The 22632-nt window shown below is 38.7% G+C and overlaps 1 protein-coding gene across 3 annotated transcripts in view; it reads right to left on the bottom strand.

Annotated features, from left to right (window-relative positions):
- CUL2 (cullin 2) overlaps positions 1-17761 on the bottom strand; it is a 53922-nt gene extending 36161 nt beyond the window's left edge. For 2 of the 3 annotated variants that reach the window (XM_074899988.1, XM_074899990.1), the window contains exons 1-4: positions 17430-17544; positions 14077-14215; positions 7653-7755; positions 5653-5747 (exon numbers count right to left, since the gene is read on the bottom strand). In XM_074899988.1, the coding sequence (XP_074756089.1) occupies positions 5653-5747; positions 7653-7755; positions 14077-14195 (317 nt within the window). In that variant the 5' untranslated portion in view covers positions 14196-14215; positions 17430-17544. Of the gene's footprint in view, positions 1-5652; positions 5748-7652; positions 7756-14076; positions 14216-17429; positions 17545-17652 lie in introns of those variants that run through there. The other variant, XM_074899989.1, reaches the window with a different exon arrangement.
- Positions 17762-22632: the final 4871 nt, after the last annotated feature.

Here is a 22632-nt window from a genome sequence, read left to right as displayed (position 1 = left end):
CTCATGGCAAGACTGTCACCACATTCTGCCTCAAAATCAAAGCCAAATTTGCATGTATTGCCTCTCCCCTTCACCTACTTCTACCATCGACTTCCAGAACCAAGCAGAAGCAAATAACTGCAAAGTATGTGCAAATTGTATAATCTCAAATCAACTTCCCCACTGAAGCCATAAACCATTTTCCACCTTAAATGCTTCATCTCTATTTCTTACTTTTAGAAGACAGACCATAAGGTTCACCTGTAACTTACTGTGGAGACAAGGATTAAGCATGAATTGATAATACCAGAAACTACCCATAGACTCTTGTTACTACTGAGATAAAACTTTCAGGTGAAAATTTGAAATACCTGATCACCCAGCTCAGGCCCAATTACTTGAGAGTGCACCTGTGCAGGCTTATGCTTTACTATCTGACAAGGAAAATGGCAAACAAGATGAGAAAATTGAGGTTTGTTTCCTTTCATTGTATTAGTAAAGCAATATACATTTGGTACCCAAACCTCAAAAACAGACCCATCAAGCTTCTACTCTGTAAAGAAATTTAGACGTTTGGAATTTAGAAGAGTGTTGCAAGGCTTATTCAAAAGAAATATCTACTTTAGACTGGAATACTGAAAGACTGTTCCATCTAAATTAACAATATCAGGAAAATGTCTGGCACATGAATATTTTTGTGGGCAATTTTTTTCAGATATAAAGGACTTGTTAATCCAGCAAAATAAAAGGATAAGTTATTTTACAAGGAATTTAGAAAAAAAAAACAAACTTGCAAAAACTAGTTTAACAATTAGATGGATAGATAATTACAGGGAGAGGTTACCGGGTACCTTTCATGTTATTTAGATCGACCAAAGACAATACTTTAACAACAGATTACTATTCTAGACACAGTGACCACATTCCAAAAGCAATGTTTCTTCATCTCAGTGTCCTTGAGGATAAACTTTGCAATGGTTTGTAATATTAGATGTATATTTTTTCTCTTAAAGATTTATTTCGTTTTAATAGTTTGAATAACATACTTCTGGATAAGAAGTATTAGCATTGGCAAAATAGACACTGTGAAATTCAGCTTGAATGTAATAAACCTAAGAGCATACCTGCCTCAAGTCAGCTCCCAGTTATTTTCTTATGTTCTCCATGATAAGCCCATAAGAATTTACCTTCTTTAAGTCTTTGTTGATTCCCAATGTAAGACCACAAAACACCACATCAGATTATATGCATTTCTAAAAGTACCATACCTTATTAAGTAAAATGGGCAGACACCTTCTATTCAGATGGTTTTCCTCCCCTTAAAGGTCTCCGAAGATAAGTAAGAAACTTCCAAGTAACCACTCCTCCTCCACCACCACCCCTGTCCCCGCCTCCTACACACATAGTCAGACTGCTGTACTGATCCCCAAAATGGCATCCAAGTCTTAACAGAATAGTATACAGGAATACACCTGACCATGTGCAGAGGAAATTGTTTTCAGAAGTTTGCACCAAGAGAACCCTGCTAATGATTTTTACAGGCCACTGCAAGTACTCATGGGCAAAGAAATGGATAAAAACCCTATGCAGCAATACCATTCACTGTTCAGATGTATAGGAGGCAATTAAAAAAAAACATAACCAATTAGCTAGAACTAATTATTACAGTTAGTTTTCAGAAGCATTTACCTTGTTTTTCAAGATTTTCTTCAACCTAACACTTGCACAATTAAATTGCTTTGCAAGCAACAATGTGACGCAGCCATATAACAAAGTTATAAATGACTGTAAACGGGAATTACCAATTGTATTAATGTTTTCAGTAATTTCCATGTGCATTCATATGGTTAGCAGTGTTAAAACTGTACAGGGGCCAGTTATGAACAGTGTTCCTCATGGGTGCATATTAAGTCAGCAGTTGTCTTGTGGAGCTGACAGTGAACCAACCACCTCATTGACTGCATTAGCGAGAGCGTACCAGCAAGTGGAGGGAGGTGATTGTTCTCTCAGAGCTTGTGAGGACATACCTGAAATATTATGACCACTTTTGAGTACCCAAATACAACCAATCTGGGCAAATGTGTACAAAAAGAGTACAGAGAAAACTCAAATAGCTAGGGTGCAGAGCATGAGACATGTAAGGTCAACTCTTCTCAGAGGAACACAGAGAAAAGACAAGAAGCAATAGGACACAAGTTGCAGCATGACAAATTGCAAAGAGACATACAGGAAATTTTTTTAGAATGAGTAATCAAACACTAAAATAGATTTCTCATAAAGGCAGCAAAATCTGCCCTTGAAGGAGCTCAAAATGTGACTCAAAAAAAGTCTTAAGCAACCTGGTTTAACTTTGAAGCTAGCCCCTACTCTGAGCATAAGGTTGAAATGGATGGCCTTTAGAACTTAGTTCACACCTACTTTTTTTTTTTAAACGTTTCAATGAAAACCTAACTTCTCAAGAGCTATACTAAAAGCAGCAGAACCACTGTGCTTTATACAAGCAGAATGTTTTAATGTGTCTAGTACTATACACATACAAGTGCTCAGCACTGGAAATATCCATAATCCAGTATCTGTTCTGATTCACTTTTAAGCACAGATAAAGTATTTGCTGGTTCACAGATGTGTAAAACAGGGTTCAAGTCATCTACCACAATTTGAGGATTAACTAATAAAAGCCATTTCATCATGACAAAGCACTACAGATGCTAAAATATTATGAATCCAACAACTTTATCAAAGTGATGAGACCAATAATAAATATCTGATGCAGAAGTAAACCTTTCAGGTCTACCAAATTCTATGGACTAAAATTAATGCAGTTCCTTCAGTGGAATAAGTTTCAATACAAAAATATTATTAACATTAAGTTTCAAATGTTGATGGGACTTATTTGTTTAAATCTTCGCCACATTTATTAAGTTATATAATTACTAAGCAAAATTAAGAGCAACAGCTTCTTAATTCTCAAAAAATTAGAAGGGGACTGGGACTGATATCAGTCTGAACTATATTATAGGTTACTATGATACTATGCTTAGAATCAGAATACAAATTATTCCCATCATGACAAAACTGGCTGAAATTTAATCCTGAAAGGGATGGAAGATGTCTCACATAAAACTACAAAGAGAACTAAGATAAGCCTAAAGAACTAAAAATTACTATAGATTAATATGCTGGTATTATTACAAGTGTTTAAAAGAAAAAACAAAACAGAACAAAGCAAAAGCTGTACTACGTGTGTTTAGTTTTCAGCATTTTATTAAGAGCAGATTTTAAAACGCTAGCTGTGTTTGAAATTAAATTACTTTTTTTTTTTTTTTAATTTGCTGGATAAGAAAACCCTCATTACCTGAAATAAAGGTACACAAACCAGATTTTTTTTTTACAATTACCTATGAAATGTTACAGCACCAAGCCACCGATAAATCCCAATGTCCTGCATAGTTTTTATCTACTATGTTTACCACTGGAACTAACAAAAACAACTGAATAAATTTATTTAACAGGAAGTGTTCCTTATTCCATCAGTTTTATCAGCTTGGTTTAGTCAAGCATGTATGGGATTTCAGTTTTCAAATTGAATCCATATTTATTTTCCTAGCAAAACTCATCCTGGGGGTTGGGTGAAAAAAAAATAAAACCAACATTAAAAAAACCCCACATTTGACTGCATTGCCAGTCACATGATTGGTCGTACATTTTATAAATTTTGCTCAAAAGTAAAGTGTCTCACATTTTAGTAGTATTTCAAGAAGCAGAGGTGCGAGCCTATTGAAATTTTAAAGGAATCCATTTTAAAGTAACATTTCTAGCTGTAAAGCTTAATTGGTTTTCATTGCTGGAAGAATTATACAAATTAGATCATGAGATACAACAGAGTCAACCAATTTATGATACTTCTTTTGAGAGCAGGTGTGCAAGTAAGAAAAGAACTCCAACTGCTTTATAAAAACCAGAGTATCTTCTTCGGGACTTCAGAAGTACTTTCACCTAAACCGTTCTCTTAAAAAAACAAAAAAGTGACATAACACTTAATGAAGTGTTTCCAGTGCATAAAAGTGACTCCACTAATCAAACACTGAATTGTTTCTTGTCTTCATGTGAGAGGGTCTTTCAGTTCCCATTACAATGTATGTTTTAACATTGAAGAGAAATCATACTTTCATGAAGTCTCTTTAGAGACTTTTACAAGACAGTATATGACTAAATTCAGAATTTCAACACAAAGAAAGAGTAGATAACTTTAAGGTAAAATTATTTCCAACCGAACATTTAACAAGTACATTTTCTGGAACAAAACACCATATGCAAAGCAGGAAGAAAAGTTAGAATGGGCAGAGCTGCTGTGAAATAAGTAACTTCATAGTTTAAGAACATGCCTTCACTGATACATGAATACCACTCTACAGAGCTTAGATATATGTACAGGTTGGTTTCTGTGAATAACAACTGTCTGGAAAGAAAATGCCCTAGCTCATTTAAAAGTAAAACAGAAAAATCAGGTTCAAACTGCTAGAGAAGTATTTTTTTGTTGGTTTAGGACCAGCAGCACTCAAGCACTCAGAAAAACTGTTACACAAAGCAGAATCAGTGAGATTCATACACATTAAATAAGATTCCCACACCCCCATATCAACTCTCCAGTTAAGTCAGTAACACATTCTGGAACTGAAGTTTGCAAGCCCAGGATAGACTCCATCACATTTATTCCCAGTCTGCTAGAGGTAATTTATTAAATTCTACAAGATCACATATACATCTCCTAACGTAATACCAAAAGTCTTGAAATGCTTTGTAAATCCTCATATCATACCATCAAATAAGTATAATATTAACAGTGCCTCATAACTTATATTTATCTGCATAATGGACACTAGAATGTTCAACCTACAGTCAGAGTGGAATGAAAATCCAAATCCTCATAAATCCAAAGCCATCTCAATATAGCTGTGATTTAGCAACTCATGAATGGGTGAGTTTTAATGCTTAAGCTATCACTAGTAGCAATAAAACACACCTGCAATTCAGGAAACAGTAGAAGTACAAAAATATCAGGGGTGAGTTGCATTTTTATTTGTAGGCTTGTCTGTAAACTACTGAAAAAAAGGTAAAATTTGTTGCCTGTCTACAGTCTATTAGTTTTTGAAGTTCTCAGAAAAGAAACAAGGCATAATCTTCACTCTCTCCAATCCCTGCAGCTCAAGCGTTCACCTGAAAAGACACAAAGAGCACAGAGCCCTATCTGAAAAGCTATTCTAGAAGGGACAGCTGTGTTTTTGCCAAGGTACGTGGCTAAGCTCTGAAACAAATCATTCTGCTTCAAACCGGACACTTCAGTACAATGCCATTCTTGTAGAACACCACCTAAGATTATGAGCTACGTCACTGCAGGGTTCATTAGCACCAACTGGCACTGCTACATCAGAAACAACAGAGGTAGAATATATTACTATGAAAGAGTAGTAGGAATCATCTTAGATAACTACTTCAGTGGCAACCTGTTGAAGTATTATTCTTCTTCTCATGTTCTGCTACCACAACTATATTCTCTCCAAAACTGACCTGGAGCATATTCAGCAATTGCTCTCTTTAAGCAACATTCTTGGACTTGAGCTGCAAATCCCTGTAATAATTTCAAAAGTTTAACAACTCATTTGCAAAGCTTACCTGTATAAACAGTCCATATAGTCTGCCCCTTTGCTATACTCTTCCCAGTATCTGTGATACATAACCAGTACTTGTTCTTCAGCTTCCAGAACTCTCTGTGAAGGAAGACACCCCCCCGCCCCCCCCCCCCCCTAAAATCAGTATGAAAAGAGAATACATAGAAAGTTGTAACAGGATTCTAATTTTGGAACAACAATCACAGATTCAAAATTAAGACCACACCTAAATCTTTAACCAGTCTAAAAATAACATTGTTGCAATGACCAGAAGACTAACAAACATTCATTCTAGGAAGTTTTGGCAAACCAGCTGCAAAATTTGAAGTTGTTTTATTTCGCATTTAAGAACAGTCTCCATAATGTATTAGTATTTCCTTGAATAAGCATGGTCCATATTCTGACATCATACGGGTGGGATAACTCATATAACTATTCCCCCACTGACACAGATCAATTTTAAGTTCATGCAGCCACACGCACAATGAAGGAATTGCCTAACTGTAACTGTTTAAAATTAGTATGCCTTACTGGTTAGACAAGCCCTTATACTTACCAAGAATCCTAGAATAAAATAATCTTAAAGTGCAGATATGTGCAAACTTAAACATGTCTTAAGTTTTGTAAATCTAGATGCAAATCTTTTGGAATTTAAGCAAATTATCATCTAAGAAGTTGCTGATGTACTGAATTGTGCAAACTTAAACATGTCTTAAGTTTTGTAAATCTAGATGCAGATCTTCTGGAATTTAAGCAAATTATCATCTAAGAAGTTGCTGATGAACTGAATTTCTCAAAATATATTCAATACTTCAAAGGAGTAAGTTCAACAATTTAAACAAATTAGTATGATTTGTGAAGGAGGATGAGATCCTAGGAATTCAATTATAATTCTCTCTACAGTATGTAATTCTAAACTTTGGCTCAAGCAGCAAAGAAGGCTATGCAAAAACAATGTAAAAGAGGAAAGCTAGCAGACAAAACAGAACTGAAAGCACTTTCCTCTGCCGTATGAATGTTGTAAAGGTTTTCCAACAGTATTTCAAAGATAAATGGTGTATAGCCTATTTAAAAAAAAGGATGTACACTTTCCGCTACTTCCCACAGCTTCTACTGTGCTGACACCTGCCTGATTATCTTAAATGAGCTCATTCAGCTCACCAAATAAATGAGGAAGAACCTTTTTGGCTGAGTTGTCTGCCAGTTTAGTGAACTGAATTAGTCTACCAAAGCGTCAGAGGTATCCTCTCTGCAACCAGTGGAACTACCCATTAAGATACCCCAACTATCTTGCCAAATACACAGGTACCTCAGCTCAAAAAAACAGTATTAAGCTATTTAGCATACTATCCAGAATTTGCAATTCTTCACTCCCTATAAAGACACCAAAGGCAGGCAGACATCTTACTTAAATCTACTTCTCTTTTTACTGAAAAACAAGGAGATGCTGTTCACCATCTTATATATTCGACATATCAATCATGATTCTGTTGAAGTAAGGCATCTTAGCTGATAAGACAGGAGTTAATTCACAGCTATATAGGTATACAAGTATTGTTATTTGTCATAATATTGTCATTACTTCCTCCCCTCCCAAGCATTTCTGTAATTTTTTCCCCACATATTTCCAAAGCTTTTAGTAGAATATATAAAATCAGTTTCCAAAACAGCAAGTAGACAAAAAATAGGCAAAAAGTAGACACTTTATGCTGTGACAGAAGGCTAATAACAAACCATAGCACATTTGGAAAATGAAGACATTTCTGCAACTTGTTTGATTATAAGCATTCAACAGAAAAGAGCTTACTTTTCAAGCCAACAATTAGTATTTTATCTAAATTATATATTTAGATATATATATGTTCTGTCTCTGGAACTCTGTCATATGTGATTCAGTCTCACAGAATCTGCATACCTTCATACACATAAACCAACAAAACCCCTCCTTAAAGTAAAAAAAGGATAAACAATACCTACACGTATATCAGTAACTGTATAGGTTACCTTGTGCAAATGGCGTACGTGATTTTCCAAAAAAATTTTAGTCTCAGTATAAAGTCTCTCTCCAAGAGGTTCAGGATAGGCCACACACAAAGCGTAAATGTCTCTGGACTCAGAGTCAAGGTTTGTATCTGCTTCAAGTGTGAAAGTACATCAACAAAATTTAAGATTTACAGAACCTTTTTTTCTCCCACACATGCATTTTAGATTGGTTTTGGTTTGGTTTTTTACAGTTGAGCACAAAAGATAAAATGGATCATTTTTTGAAAGTAGAGTAAGTCCTGGTTTGTGAAGAATCTGTTTTCTATGTCAATAATAAATTTTAAGTGGTGGAAGGTGAGGGAATGTTAAAACTGAGATTCTGGCACTTCTGGTAGCCCCATGTTGACATGGCTTCTACCACTTACTTGATTTCTATGAATAATTAATGATTATCTCAAAGTGAAAAATCAGCTTTCATCCAAAATTCTTCCTCTGTATCTGCAGCCAATGTGAAATTGAGACACTTTTCTAGTAACAGAAAGAAGCACTAATTAGGTTAAGAATGTGATTAACCAAGTATAGAGCAGAGCAAAGATGAAGTGAAGCTGACTTCAAGTTTTCCTCCCCAAGATCCGAAACAATTTACTGCCCCTGCATATTCCCCCCATATCCACAGGTAAAACAATTTTGTGCAACACTGGAAATTAAGTCATCACAATGGTGGTGTGGATCTAAAAAACTGATTTATTTTTAACCATTATATCATTTCAGTAATCCTGTTTAGATCACAGTCACACACAAGCTCACTTAAATGGGCAGCAGCACACAATTAAACCCCTTAAGATAGTTTTGTCCCTGAAGTATCTTGCACAGCTACACCTTTGGTTTGTTACAGTTTATATCAAGTTTAAAAAAAGCCACTTGATACTTAGTCAGGAAAAGTATTTATGATTAAGAACTTCGCTTTCAGAAAAGTTAAGTGAGGATTAAGTCAAGCTTCAGGTCAACAACAGTGGGAAATAAACTAGTTCTGCAAAAATTATTTAAGAACATTATGCTTCTCCACTAAGTCTAGGCATTTTATAAAACCAGCCATGGTAGAAATAATGATTCAGTATAAGTTACTTCTTAAGATAAGCTCTTTAAGAGAAGACAAGAGATCTGCTTTCCTCTAGTCCACACATGCCTGTGTAAGGGGAGGTAAAACATGTAAGGACTACTGACAGATCACCTGCTTAGTCTACAGAACAGCATCAAGCTTTCATCACACAGTTTTTCCCAAAAGCATGTTTCGTTTTTTGTATAGAAGGAGTCCTCAAAACAGAGAAGATACTGATGTAGGACAATCAAACAGAAAAAGCCTTTAGTTGGCAACTGGAATCTCTGAGAGCTTAATCAGAGTCTAATCTCAAGTACAGCTATTTAATTCATATAGATCATCTTTACCAGAATTCTCCTTGGAATTGCAAGAAGCATTAATGGAAAGACAACAAACAAAACAGGCAATATTCACTGCTTTGTAACAGTAGCTAGCATTGCATTCACCAACTTACAAAGTTATTCCCTACAAAATTTCAAAACAAAGTATTAAATTAGTGGTGGTTTTTTTTAGACATGCCCATCCGTCCCTGTCCCCCCATCTATCCCCACCCACCCTCGATTTTGTCAATCTAAAGATGGTCTGTAGTCAAACACATCCTCAATTTAATTTAGAACAAAAGTCTCTTCACTGTGCAAGTGAAGACTCTGAAGAGTTTACTCTGAAAAAGTAAATTCCAGAATTAGCAGTCTTTGCAAGCTAGATGCAAGGGGACTTTTTTTTTTCTTTAGATCCACAATTACACTATCAGCATCACCAAAACTTATGGATCTCTGCTACAAGGACAACTTACTTCAAAGTTAAAGGAAATAGGCAGTTTTACCAAAACAGCACAAGAAAATAATAATGACATGTTGTCTGACAAAAGCAGCAAACATCTCTGAATTTATCTAGCCTCTGTGCCCTAGGCTTCAGTTAGGAGTCCAGATGACTTGACTATTGTAAACAAGTTTCTTAGTTGTACTAAAGGTGTTTAAGAAAATAAATAGTATCTGCAGTCCTTCAGGAAAATGCACTTTCCTTATTGTAGGTAACAGTCAATTTTTCTTGTAAATGAAGAAAGCTGAATACAGTATTCTTCACTGAAATATTAATTTCAGCAGGTATGCAAACTAGCAGCTTAATCACAGAAGCACTTCTACAGGCACCTCACATGTTTTCCTGTATCAACCAAATGATAAATATCAGCATCAAATTCTACTCACTGGATACTAACTTTCTCTGGGATTTCTACAAATAAGAGCTACCATGAATCTCAAAAACACCTTACTGAGCAGCTTTGCTACAGAAAGTTCACATTCTTGCTTGATTTGTATCAGTTTATTAATCTAAATATATCATTCAGTCCAAAATACAAATTTAAGTGTAGTGTTAAAATGTTATGTATCTCAAAAAAAAAAACCAAACCACCAAAACCGCCGTTGAGTGGAGAAGAATCATTAATCATCACTGGTATTTTACTCCATAAACTTGAAGCACATTTTCTGTGTTGTTGTCCCTCAGTAGATCAGGAAGATGCCTTTACTGTTCAATAATTTAACTTCAATGGTGAAAACCATCTGTCCTTCCAGTTCACCATGTAGTTTGCAGGGTAAGAAAGGTCAAACAAAGCTGAAGCCAAACTGCTGCTTAGGGGCCTTCACTCTGTGTTGAGAACAAGAACATCAAAAGCCTTGTGCAATTTAAGTGCTCCAGTAGTTGCTATCTGAGGGGCATTACCCAGCAATGGGAAACTGAAGCAATTCCAAACTGAGGAAAAAAAAATAAATTACCATCAACAAGAAAATACTGTATCCAAAGCCATAAAAGCTCACAAACATTGTCCTCGGGGTTAAAAAAAGCTTCTACTTAAGACTATATATTAACAGAAGGTTTTGAATGGATCTTCTCTACAAGACCAAAGTTGAGCTTTTGGAAAATTTCTGTGATTGTTTTCCTCTGCAACACTATCAAAATTCACAGAGCACTTGAGGATTCACACTCAAAAAAAATCATGTTCATATGAACTTCATTTACTCTTGCTTCTCTTTGGGCTGGTTCTTATATTAAAATACATGTTTAAATTTCTGGTTCATCATAGGATCCTTGTAATATGGGGGATTAGAGGAGGGAAAACAAACATGCAGAAAAAAGGAAAAAAGCAGGTGACAATGTTGCATATTTGTAAAATATGTTTGTGGTATGGCTACCTTCCTCTCTGCGTACTCTTCATCCTATTTATTTGGTTGGTGGAAAACTCAAGAGAACAACAGGAAGATCCTGATCTACCCATTCAAAAAAGTTCTACTGCTAAAAGGTAGTTTATCAAACTACAGATGAACTACCAGTCTCTAACCAAGCTAGAACTCCCTAGCCTGCTGAACAATTAGAAGCAAAGTCTTGAAAGTTATATAAAGCATTAATAATAATTAAATTATTGTAAACAATATCTCAAATAGAGAGACATAACTGTCACTCATTTACCAGACAATGAAACAACTCCAGAACACATTTCTTTCTGCAGAGAACCTTAAAGGAAATCTGAAGGTCAAAGGTGGCTTGAGATGACTCACAGTTTAAATAAAGTGACATAAGGTCTTTCAAGTGATCTTTTCCAGAAGATTTTAACTCTCAAACAGTTGTGGTTCCCATCTCATGGCCATTCTAGCATTTCAAGTTTGAGATACAAGCTATGTTTAACAAAATTACCATCAGCATTAAAAAGAAAACACTATATTCAAGACAAACAAGTTCTGGGGAAGTAGTGAGGCAGAAGTTAGCTCTAGAAGTGGAATATGCACAGTACAAAGCCCTCATCCCTAAAATACTATTAGTCTGTATACACCATTTCATCTCAGCTGTCTTAAGCAGCACAAGAGAAAGAAAACTTCTTAGAATACACTGCTGCAGTCTGAAAACATGATTCTTTGCTGCATCTTATCCTGTTTCCACATCATTGTTTCAACTATAGACTACAAAGATCAAGTGGTACTATAATCAATTAAATAACCTGTATGAATTTAATTTACACACAGTTCAAATCATGTCACCTTTTTATTGTGCTTATTAAGCAGCAAGAAAAACGGAGTTCAACTGACAATCGTTTAAAATCTCTGTAGATGTTTAGAATTTAACAGAGAATAAAAAGCTAACAAAAGAACAAGAAGACATATTTTTTAAATGCCACATCTTCCTGAAAATGTATCATTAATACTTTATTTTTATTTATATAGAACAAAGGGTAATTGGCTTTAAACTGAAAGAGGGTAGATTTAGATTAGATGTAAGGAAGTTCTTCACTGTGAGGGGGGTGAGACACTGTCACAGGTTGCCCAGAGAAGTTGTGGCTGCCCCCTCCCTGGCAGTGTTCAAGGCCAGGTTGGACGGGGCTTTGAGCAACCTGGTCTGGTGGAAGGTGTCCCTGCCCATGGCAGGGGGGTTGGTACTAGATGGTCTTTAAGGTCCCTTCCAACCCAAACCAGTCTGTGATTCTATTCTATATATTTAAAAGCTGGAAAAATGTTTCACACCAGCTATACAGAACTATCAGTTTCACCAAGTTGTTGACTACTTAGTGAGCAGTTTGTGTACACAGTTTGGTTAAAGGCAACAGAAGTACTAATCAATCAATTTTTAATCTGGAAGTTACAAGTCACACAAGCTCCTCAAGCCATTCAATCATAAAGAATAGGCCAAAAGGCTCTTGCCTGTGCCAAATTAGAGACTAATAGTGTCACTTTCCAAATACCGTAATTAAGAGATGATAGTAAGTAAGGTCTTAAGAATTACATGCCAACTGATTCTTCCAAGACTGCTTCCTGAGTCTGCTATTCATGAGTGTTCCCTTTCTGACGTTCAATCAACTGTAATAAAGCCCAAAAGCGGATCAACAGCAGACTTGTGTACAAGGCCTCCACGTAAGAAGTTCTAAGTGAAATAGTGTGACAAGAGGAATCAATTAATCTCATTCAATTATATTTTAGATTTAAATCTAATTTAGGTGCCCTTGTTTAAATGTTTAGAGCTTTAAGCTGCAGAAGTTAACCTCTTGCTGAAGACTGAAATATGTAATTCCCAAGAACTGCTTAGAAAGAGTGACTACAGCATAATTTGTCAGCACATAAGTGTACAACTAATTAATTTGAAAAGTCTGCAAATTCTGGAGTAATTTGAACTTGACTCTAAGACAAGGTGAAGAGTCATGCCCTCAGAAATTAATTACAAAGTTTGAAAGAGCTCCTTACAGATTATTGTACCATAGTACAAGGCTTCACAAGGACTAAATTTTTCTTTTATGTATTTATACACACACACAAAACACAGGCACATAGGAAAGCAATTCTGAGAAATGGTAACACATTCAAAAAGAGAAGAGACTTTAGAGTCTAGCTCCTGGATACAGAATAAGCTTATGTTGTAAAAATCTGTGTACAAGAATCTTCTCAGGAGCTTCTTTTTCCATCCAGAAGAATTAACAAATCAATAAATAAGTCTAAACCATTCCTCACCCCCTATAATTACACCAAATTCAGTCAAATTGCTGCAGAACAGCTGCAAAGCCCCTTAAAATTCTCTCATTACTCACCACACTGTAATGGCTAATAGATGCACAGACACAGGGCACAGTATAAATGGTTAGAATAGTTACACTTCTTTTAAGAGAACTTCACTGAAACATAAAACTTGTGAAAAATTACAAGTCTATTTCATATGTAAAATACAAACCTTCCACTACAACAATATATGTACATCTGTGACTTGAACAGTAAGACTACACGATCACAGCTAGAAAATGTAATTATTTTTAAACATAGCATAACTGTCAGGAATAGAGAAACAATAACAGTGGAGGGACAGGAAGAAGGCTTTTTTTATAAACCCTTGCTATGGAAATGTCCAATATGGTAGTCATCAGTACACTTAGAAGTGCAAAAGAGACGTCTTTAAACAGAACAACCGCCCCACACTCCCCAGATTTAAAGATGTGCATTCTCTGCCTTAGGTGTTTCCCCTGATACACACACTCTTAAGCATACAGGAAAAAATCATTATCAGATTAGGGGGAATTCCATGCATGTATTCTTGTGAACAGCTATAGCATAAAGTAAGTATTAAAACTACTAAAAGTGAGTAAAACTCAGACCAGTTTACTTTTTATTACTGTGGTGATTTTCACATAGTTTACTTCCCAAATATGCAGAATTTCTCATCTCTTTCAACATATTCACTGACCCATTGGCTTAATAACAGATACAACCTTACAACAAGCTTCTGATCAAGACCAAAAAAGCGTTAGGTAACACAGGCCTACTCCATGCTAAACACATCATACAAACACACTAAGTCAGATTTTCACTTAAAGGATACGAGAAGCGATCATTCCACGTTGCTCTTTCAACATAATCCAACATAACAACAGCTTTAATTGTTGTTAGAAGTTTGTTCCATGTTTCATCAAAGTCAACTACTCGTGGTTTCAAGGACATTGTGGGGCTTTAGTGTTAATCTGTAGAAAAATTAAATGTCAGACAACATTGCACAATGATTTAAAAAAAATAACACTTCCTTTCAATTTTTAAATTTAAACTTTGTACACTGTTGCACCACCATGGTACAGCAACATGAAGAAAACCCACTTTGCTTCCCAACCCTCCAAAATCAAGCTCACTAGGCCCTTTTTTTATCATTATGGAATGGAACATTAATGTTGCATGAATAACCTGTAATGTAACATCAATTAATCTAACATGAAGTTCGTCCCCTTACCAAGCTGCCCACTAACAGTGACACATGAAGAAAACAACTGTCCTGTAAATTTTTGTTTATTCACTTTTATGCAAAGACTATTTCAGCTGTATCTGAGAGAATTTGGGGCAGGAGTGCAGTGAACATACTACCAGAGTATTTAAAATTACTATTGTCAGTTTGTAGCCTATGTTCACCTCAAGCTTTCATAAGACATCTTAGGTGTTATATTTAAAAAGCCACAAAACCCAAAAGCTTTTATCAGGATGACAAAAAGAAAACACATACAAACACAGAGCATTATGCAGAGCTTGTGCAGCTTATTGCACTGTGCAGCAGGACAAATACTGATTTCTTTCAAATAAGACATGGCTTGAAAATACAGAAGCTGCATTAGTAATTTCATATCAAAAATACTCGAGAGATTTATCGAAAGAAAAACATTAAATTACTGAAATAAATCTAGGGAAAAAGAGAGGTAATGTAAAAAAAGAGGTCCCGAGAGACACAACTGTGAAGGCCTCGTCTTTGTTTCTATTTGTCTGTCCTATGCATCTAATCTAGAAAGGACATGATGTGTGACATTCCACGAACAAAGCAAGTCTAGTTCCTGCTCAGAATCACAACACTGTAAGACCAAAACAAAAAGTGAAAAGAATACTTCTATTTCAATTTTAAATAGATGGAGAAGTGTCTCAACTTGTCTTCCCAAATTTTCAAGGTCGGAAGGGAAAAAAGAAAGCTAGTGACACACTTTTAGCACAAAAGGCACACCTCTATAAGAGAATCAAATGTCATGATAAAAAACTATTTAGCAACCAGGTTACTAGCTTAACCGTTACTGGCTCTTAATTTTTTTTCAGGGAGATTAGTTCTCTTAAACGGCAGGATATATTGCCTCTCAGTGTAAGAAAAAAACCTACTAGATAAAACTTTTACACTGTATGCATGCAAAACGCCACCCTGACTAACTAGCCAAGCTCCTTAACTGCTGTGAATCCAGGAGCCACAGAGTTGTTTTCCTCTACCTGCAACACAATAGTTTCTGTTTAAAATATAATCAATGTATTACCCAACCCACATTTCCTTTGATTTCATAAAGAAGCTGAGTAGCAACTAAGTAATATCAAGGAAGTGGTATTATCCGAGGTTTTATGAACAGAAAAATTTTTTAAGAAGAACTAAAGCTCGCTAAGCAGTGCATAAATATTTTCAGTTCAGTAGAAACATCTACGTTTTTCTATTTCCAACACGGCTATTCCACTTTTGGAAATATTAAAAACTCTTCAATCCATGTCTGTCAGTAGCACCTTACTACACAGAAAATCAGAGAGAACTGACAAAACAAATATATATATATCCATCAAAGAAAACGGGTTGAAAAACACAAACTGATGTATGTTTCACAGAAACATGAACCTCAGCAGAAGTAAACAACAGCAGAGCAGGAGGAGGTGGGGGGGGTGAGGGGCGGGGATGGGGGGAAGCAGCAGTGTTCTAAAAGCTTTAGTGTTATTCTTTTTCTGGAAAACACAAGAGTATTTTCAGCTGACCCCAAGAAAAAATAATCATGGTCCAAAAAAATTTTAAGACTCCTAAGAAACTCTTGTGGTAACAAAATCATACTTAGTTGAGTGTTACGTTATAGGTTGTTCTCTCTGAAACACACTTGGTACCCCAAAGGTAAAAGAACCATTCCTTCACAGGTAATCAAAACTGAGGGTAGGAAGGAAGGGTGAAGAAAAAGTCCTCCCCACAATACATCACACAGAATCAGTGACATTATGTTCAGTATCATCAAAACCTAATAATACCTGAAGCACTATGCACCCACATATTTACAAAGGTATTCTGGAGTTAAAGAGAGAGCTGACTGTTATTTGGCATTCTCTTACAGGTTTCACATCAGTATGAATTTAAACTTGTTTTATAGACATATTAACAAATGCAGTGTAACTTTTTCTGTAAGACCCTGGGGGTTTACTGTGCTTCAGTGTCTGCAGTGCACAAGCTCACCAACTCAGAATATTAAATGTCTTTGTACTGATGCAAGTAACTTCCGTGATAGAACTTATAGCAGAGCAGAAAATCTACCCTAGGGTTTATGCTGTTCAGGGGGTGGGAAACCATACCTGTTTGACAAGCCCTAAGGTAAGCAGATACTGTTAAAACATATTTATGCATAAGAATAATGAAAGGATGTTGCTTCAATAGCCTCAATTCTTTAAAACATAGCGCTGTCAGACTGAATGTATTTGTTCACACAAATAAATGCATTTTTTTGGGCAGCGTCAAAACATTCCCCAAATTCCCAACCTATTTAACCATCTTAAGAAACAGTGTTACAAGCTGGCGGTGGGTGAACAGCCAAGGCCAGGAGCACCCGCGCCAAACATGTAAACAGCGGGGTCGAGCACCCTCACACACACCGCCCGTAATCCTGGCCGGCAGCAGCGGGGGGGCCCCGCGCCCCGCGGCGCCTCCGGCAGGCCGCGGGCAGGGGACGTGCGCTCCCCACCCTCCCTCCCTCTCCACCAAAACAAAAGCGAAACTGGCCGAGGACCCAGCGAGGGCAAACGGCCGGCCCCGCCGGAGAACCGCACCACACCCTCCCCGCCAGGCAACGGCGGGACCCGGCTGGCGCCCCACCGGCGGCGCCCCTCGAGAGGGGGAGGGAGGGCGCTGCCACACAAGCCCCGCCGAGGGACGGGCGCTCGGGGCGGGCCCGGCGGAGCGGCAGGCGCCGGCCGGGACGACCCCGCGGGCCGGCGAGCAGGGGCCGGCGGACGCTCCCGCCGGGGCGGGGGTGCAGCCCCTTCGCGCCCCCACGCGCTCCCGGCCCGGCCGGGCCGCCCGCAGCGCGCGGGGACGGGGTCCGCCGCCTCCCCCTCGCGCGCGGGGCTCCCTCCCCTCAACCCGGCGTCGCTCGCGACCAGGCCGGGCCGGGCCGGGCCGGGCCGAGCGAGGGGGGTTACCTGGCGGCAAGGGGCTCGAGTCAGCGACGCCCGCCCGCCCGCCGGCCTCCCTCGCTCCCTGCCCTGCGGCCGCGGTCCCTGCCCCGCTCCGTCCTCACAGCGCTGCCATTACCCAAGCCACTCGCCCCTCGCGCCCCGCCCCTCCACCGGCGCCGCCACTACCGGGGACGGGGTGCGGCGCGGCCCCCCGCCCTCCGCGCTGCCACCCGCGCCCTTTCCTCACCCGCCGCGCTGCGCGCCAATCGCCGCCACCCCCGGGCTCTCCCCGCAGGGGACAGGATAGAGGGGGGGCCGGCGGGCCCCGGCGCACCGTCACTTTCTGACCCCTCCCCCCCACCCGAGGAGCGGGGCTTGGTACAGCCCACTCTACGGCAAGCCCGGGCGGCCGCACTTCCCCGCAGCGGGCCGGCGCACGGCTGCGGCGCGCATGTGCCGCGCGGCCCCCGCGCACGCGTTGCTCCTCCGTTGGTGAGGGTTTCCCCTCCCGCGCATGCGCGGTACCCGCCCGCGTGGGGCTGCGAGGTCGGGTCGCTGCGCGGCCCGAAATGGAGTCGCGGCCGGCGGGACGTGCCTGCGCAGGACGCTCCTCCGCCCCCTGCGCGGCTCCGCGGGCGCTGGGCAAGCCAAGACTGGGGACGGGTTCCTCTCCCGGGCCGTCTCGGCCTCCTGGGGCCCGTTCGAGGAGGTTTCCGTTTTCCCAGAAGATGGAGGCGTCCCCGTCCCGCCGGGGAGAGAGCGGCCGCCTGCCCCTATCTCCCAGCAGGGATTTCCGACTCCGGCCACGAGTAAACCGCTTTTAACACCTGCCCAAGTGAAAGAGGCTCCGTGTGGTGGCGGAGCTGGGCAGAGCGGCCCCGGCCCTGGCCGCCCGCCTGCTCCAGTTGCCTCGGCGGGGCGCCCGCCGCTGGCGTTGCCGTCTCCTTGGCGGAAAACAGCGACAAAGATTTTAACTCGAAGCAACTAAGTAAAATCACTGTGCAGACGAAGTAGTTTAACGTCTTCACGTGCTCTGAGCGCACGCGTTTTCCGTGTGTCGGAGATGGCCTGTACCTTCTGGTGCAGACGCCTTCGGGGTTTGCACTGAGTCAGGACTAAGCAGGACTGCTGCTCAGAGCGCTCGCAGCTCCCTCTCTTCCCGCTTCTTATTCGCAGTAACTGAGGTCTACCTTCTTCCATTTTTCAGACAGGAAAATGTGGGCCCGCTTCCTGAGCCTTGTGCTAGAGACAAAAACAGCTTATGTTTTGTAGCTGTTTCCAGGCTGGCGGATGAGAGAATGGCTCCAAAGTATGTGAGAAAACATGTATTACAACCATTAAAAGTTAGTTGCAGAAGTCTAATTTTTTCATCGATTTACCTTGGCTCTGCAAGTTGTTTGTCAGGGGGATACTTACTGTAATTCCTAAGAGCGGGAGAAAGACATCTGATTCTTCACGCCTGTTTCTCCTTCTCCAAACGAACTGTGGGTTAATTTGATATGCAATGCAACAGAAACTCATGCTTGTATTTTCTTGTGGCAGTTTTTTTCATCTTCTCTCTGGAAATCTGTTTTCCATTTGCAATGATCCTGAACCCATCCATTCTTACATATTTTAACAACTTAAAGTATTATCTTTTTAGAAACTATCTCTTCTGTGACTCTTAGGACATCCTTTAACAGACAATTACTAGATTGCAAAGAAATATGTAGTATCTCTTTAGGCTATTCTATAATTTTTTCCCCTATGTGCATGTGTGCCATTATATCATACAAAATACTTCTAAGTACATGGTTTTTATTTCCTTTCTAACATCTTTAAAATAGCTCACTATACCTTTAGCTATTTCAATTTTTCTGTTTCTGAGGAAGTTCAAGTATGTCAGGGATTGGATGAAAATTGTCACTCAGAAAAATACCAAATTAGGCATAGTAATTACTAATAAAATTGCTGCATCACTCAAAATATATCTATAATTCTAATTTCTTTTATCTGTTATTTGGAGTATGTTTCCTGCCAGAGGGAAATCTGTGTTTGATTTCAGCACACGTGTTTGTTTAATTATGGAAATGCTACACAGCTGCTCTTACAATGCAACAGGGTTTTCATACCTGTATCCTCTTTTTTTTTTTTTTTTTTTTTTTTTCCCCCCTTTCCAACTGCAAATAGCAACATTGGAAATATACAGCTGGTACAGTGAGGTTGTGTTCTGAAAAGTGTCTCCAAATTCTTCTACAGTTCTTATAACTTTCAGAACAAACTTCTTCAGGCCTGGATGATAGCCAGAGATATGCTTCTACATGTGCATGTATAAAACCACTGACTTCAAATTTTTAAATTTCTGCATTTCCTTGGTTGTGGAAAAATAATGCTTGGGCTTTTTTTTTTATTGAAAGTCAAGTCCAGTTCCTCACTTCTGCAGAAGCAAGCTTAAATATGTCTTGAATAAAGAGGCGCTTCATTAGAAAACAGAAAATCAGTCTAAAGACATTATAAGAGTGCTAACTCTGTAGTCTACATTGAATAAGAAATTGTCATAGTGCGTATTTCTGTATCTTTGTAAAACTGTATGTATATATCAGGTTTACCGAATAGCTCAATTCTCTCTAAATTTGAAAAGTATCAATCTAGTTGACCTTAAATTTAAAAAAATATGAGTTAGGCTCTCAGTTTGGCAGTGGTCTTCACATGGACAACTGTAAAAAAAAAATTGTCCCAAATGATGTAATAATAATCAGGCAATTACATCAGCAGGTAGTCCATCTGATCAATTGTTAATGTTCACAGGATCAAAAGTCTGAAGTAAAACCTCTGAAAATCATATAGTGTGGATATCAAGTCCTCAGCAACAACAGATGTGTTGTATCACATGAGTGAGTGTAGATACAGCCCAAGGGCATCAAAATACAAAATACAAAAATTTTTATAATGTGATAAAATATCCAGAATGTTTTCTGGAAATCTTTTCGTCCATTCGTCACAGAGTTTATTCGGTACACTTGCCTTCAAGCAGTGAGCAATATTATGGTGACTTTATTTGGGTTTTAAGATGCAGTAAGAAGATTCTAAAACAGGCTAATTCTGCATCTAGAAAGTAAATTTCTAAAGCTGAGCTAGCCATTTTAGATCCCCCTTTTATATTGAGAGAAGCAGGCAAGTCATTTACTGCATTTTAGTTTTCTACATTAGGATGGGACATATAGATAGCATCTAAGGCTCCATTATAAAGGAAACCTAGCTAAAACTGGTTCAGATAAACTGCACCTTAAGTGTCTTGTTTTAAAATGTGTAGTATCAACCTTAAATGTGACTACAGATTGCTGCTGTGAATATATTTAATATTGGCCAGACTTTAGGACCCTCTAGTACCTGCTGTTAAATATAGCTGATCTAACTTTGGTCCTGTCAAAGTGGAATAGAATCCATGTTTCATCTTCGCAAATTTGATTTTCAAATTCAAAAAGTATTGGGGGCAGGTTTTCTGGAAGTGCCTAAATGACAGAGAAAATTACCAGGACTAATAGAATGTCAGGGATACACATGCTCCCACAAAATTTCACTGAAAACTTCAAAGCATGTTAATGTGAAAGGTGTTACATACAACCCATGCATGTTGAGGAGGGTCTCCAGAAATGTGTCTGCATCATTCTTTATGTTTTATTAAAGCTAAAAAAAAAATAAAATATATCCGTTTAGAGTATACAGTAAAAGTATCTACAGAGACATAATTTTCTGGAAAACAGACATTTAGTTCTGAAAGCTCTCCATTGTTCAAATTACTCAAAACTCATATCAGAATTGCTTTTCCTGTTTTTAAATCAAGCCTTTGCCCATTTCATTTCCAGTGCTTACAACTTTTTCATTAATTCTTACTATTTTTCTCTGGTTTTTAATTATTTTTTTAACTGCTTCTAGACATTCTAAACACATTTCAACTTTCTCTATCTTCAACCTAAAAGCCTGTTTTGATGGTTTAACTCTCTTCTGTTTGCTGGGGGGAAGGGGTTGTAATTTTCAGCTTTTGATTGCTTGTTTTCTGCAACTGTTAGATTGTATCTGGGACACTTTCTCCTTTTTGTAGCACTGAAGGCTCTTTTTGGTGGTAGCATTAGCAACAAGTTTGTAAAATTAAACTCTTAAAGGTTAAGATATATGCTGTGTGAATGTATCAATTGTACAAGATCATATTAGATATCACAAATTAGATGGCAGTTAATGAAAAGCATCTTTATCTGTACACTACCCAAACTTTACACAATGTTTTCTAAATTTCTGCTATATGAGGAAGTATTGTCCTGAGTTAACTGTTGTATACTGGAAACATAGATATGAGAAGGAAGTTATTTTCAGATCTAATAATTTTGGGTGTTCAGCATGGGAGAATCATCTGCTGATTTTCTGAGATGATGAATATTCACAATTTCCACAGACGTTATGTTAGGTACCAAATCCTTACCTCTTCTGCAGGTTCTCTTCTGGAAGACTGCAGTTGAGGAAATACGATTAGGAGGAAGAACATTAACATTCATTATTGCTTTTTATGTAAGGTATTTAAAAATTGTTCTTGATTTTAAATGTATTTAGGAAATAACAATTTCTAACTCCCAAAACTTTGTAAAAGCTCAATACCCTTTTCATCAAGTTTCTTTGTTAAGGCTGGCCAGAGAATTACTGCCTGAAAATACACAGTGGGGTACAGCAGGACTCTGAGATGAGCCAAGCTGTGAGCTCTGCTGTGTGCGCTGCTAATGTCATCCCATCACTCCCACAGTGCTGCTGGCATATCCAAAAGAACAGAGAGGTTCTCCTATAGTCCATTAAGAAATGGTTCCAATGTATCCACTCGGAACAATACTAAAACTTGTGTGTATGCACCAGTGCTTTACATGAGTGGATACATGATTTATGCATCAATGAGTTTAACTCGGTGTTAACTCCGCAGTGGGGCTGCTCCTACTTGCTGAAACTCAGATGTTGACCCGGTGTGTTAAGCCTGATGTGCAGCCATGCCCCAGAATACCAGCTAAGAATGTTGACATTTGACAAAGCTTAACCCATTAGTGGAGCGTTCAGCAACCTCAGCTATGTCTTGCCACATTTCTTGATGATGGCAAATGTCTGGACCTACTTTAAATCCTGCTTAGCCTGGGCTCAGTGTTATCTTTTGGCAGCTGTAGCTAGTGGAGTCAGATGAATGACACAGATGAAACTCTGGAAGTTTTTGAAG

The sequence above is a fragment of the Athene noctua genome, chromosome 2 (genome assembly GCF_965140245.1).
Source record: "Athene noctua chromosome 2, bAthNoc1.hap1.1, whole genome shotgun sequence".
Lineage (NCBI taxonomy): Eukaryota > Metazoa > Chordata > Aves > Strigiformes > Strigidae > Athene > Athene noctua.
Note: the sequence above shows the minus strand (reverse complement) of the source record. Positions and strands in the feature narration are given on the sequence as shown.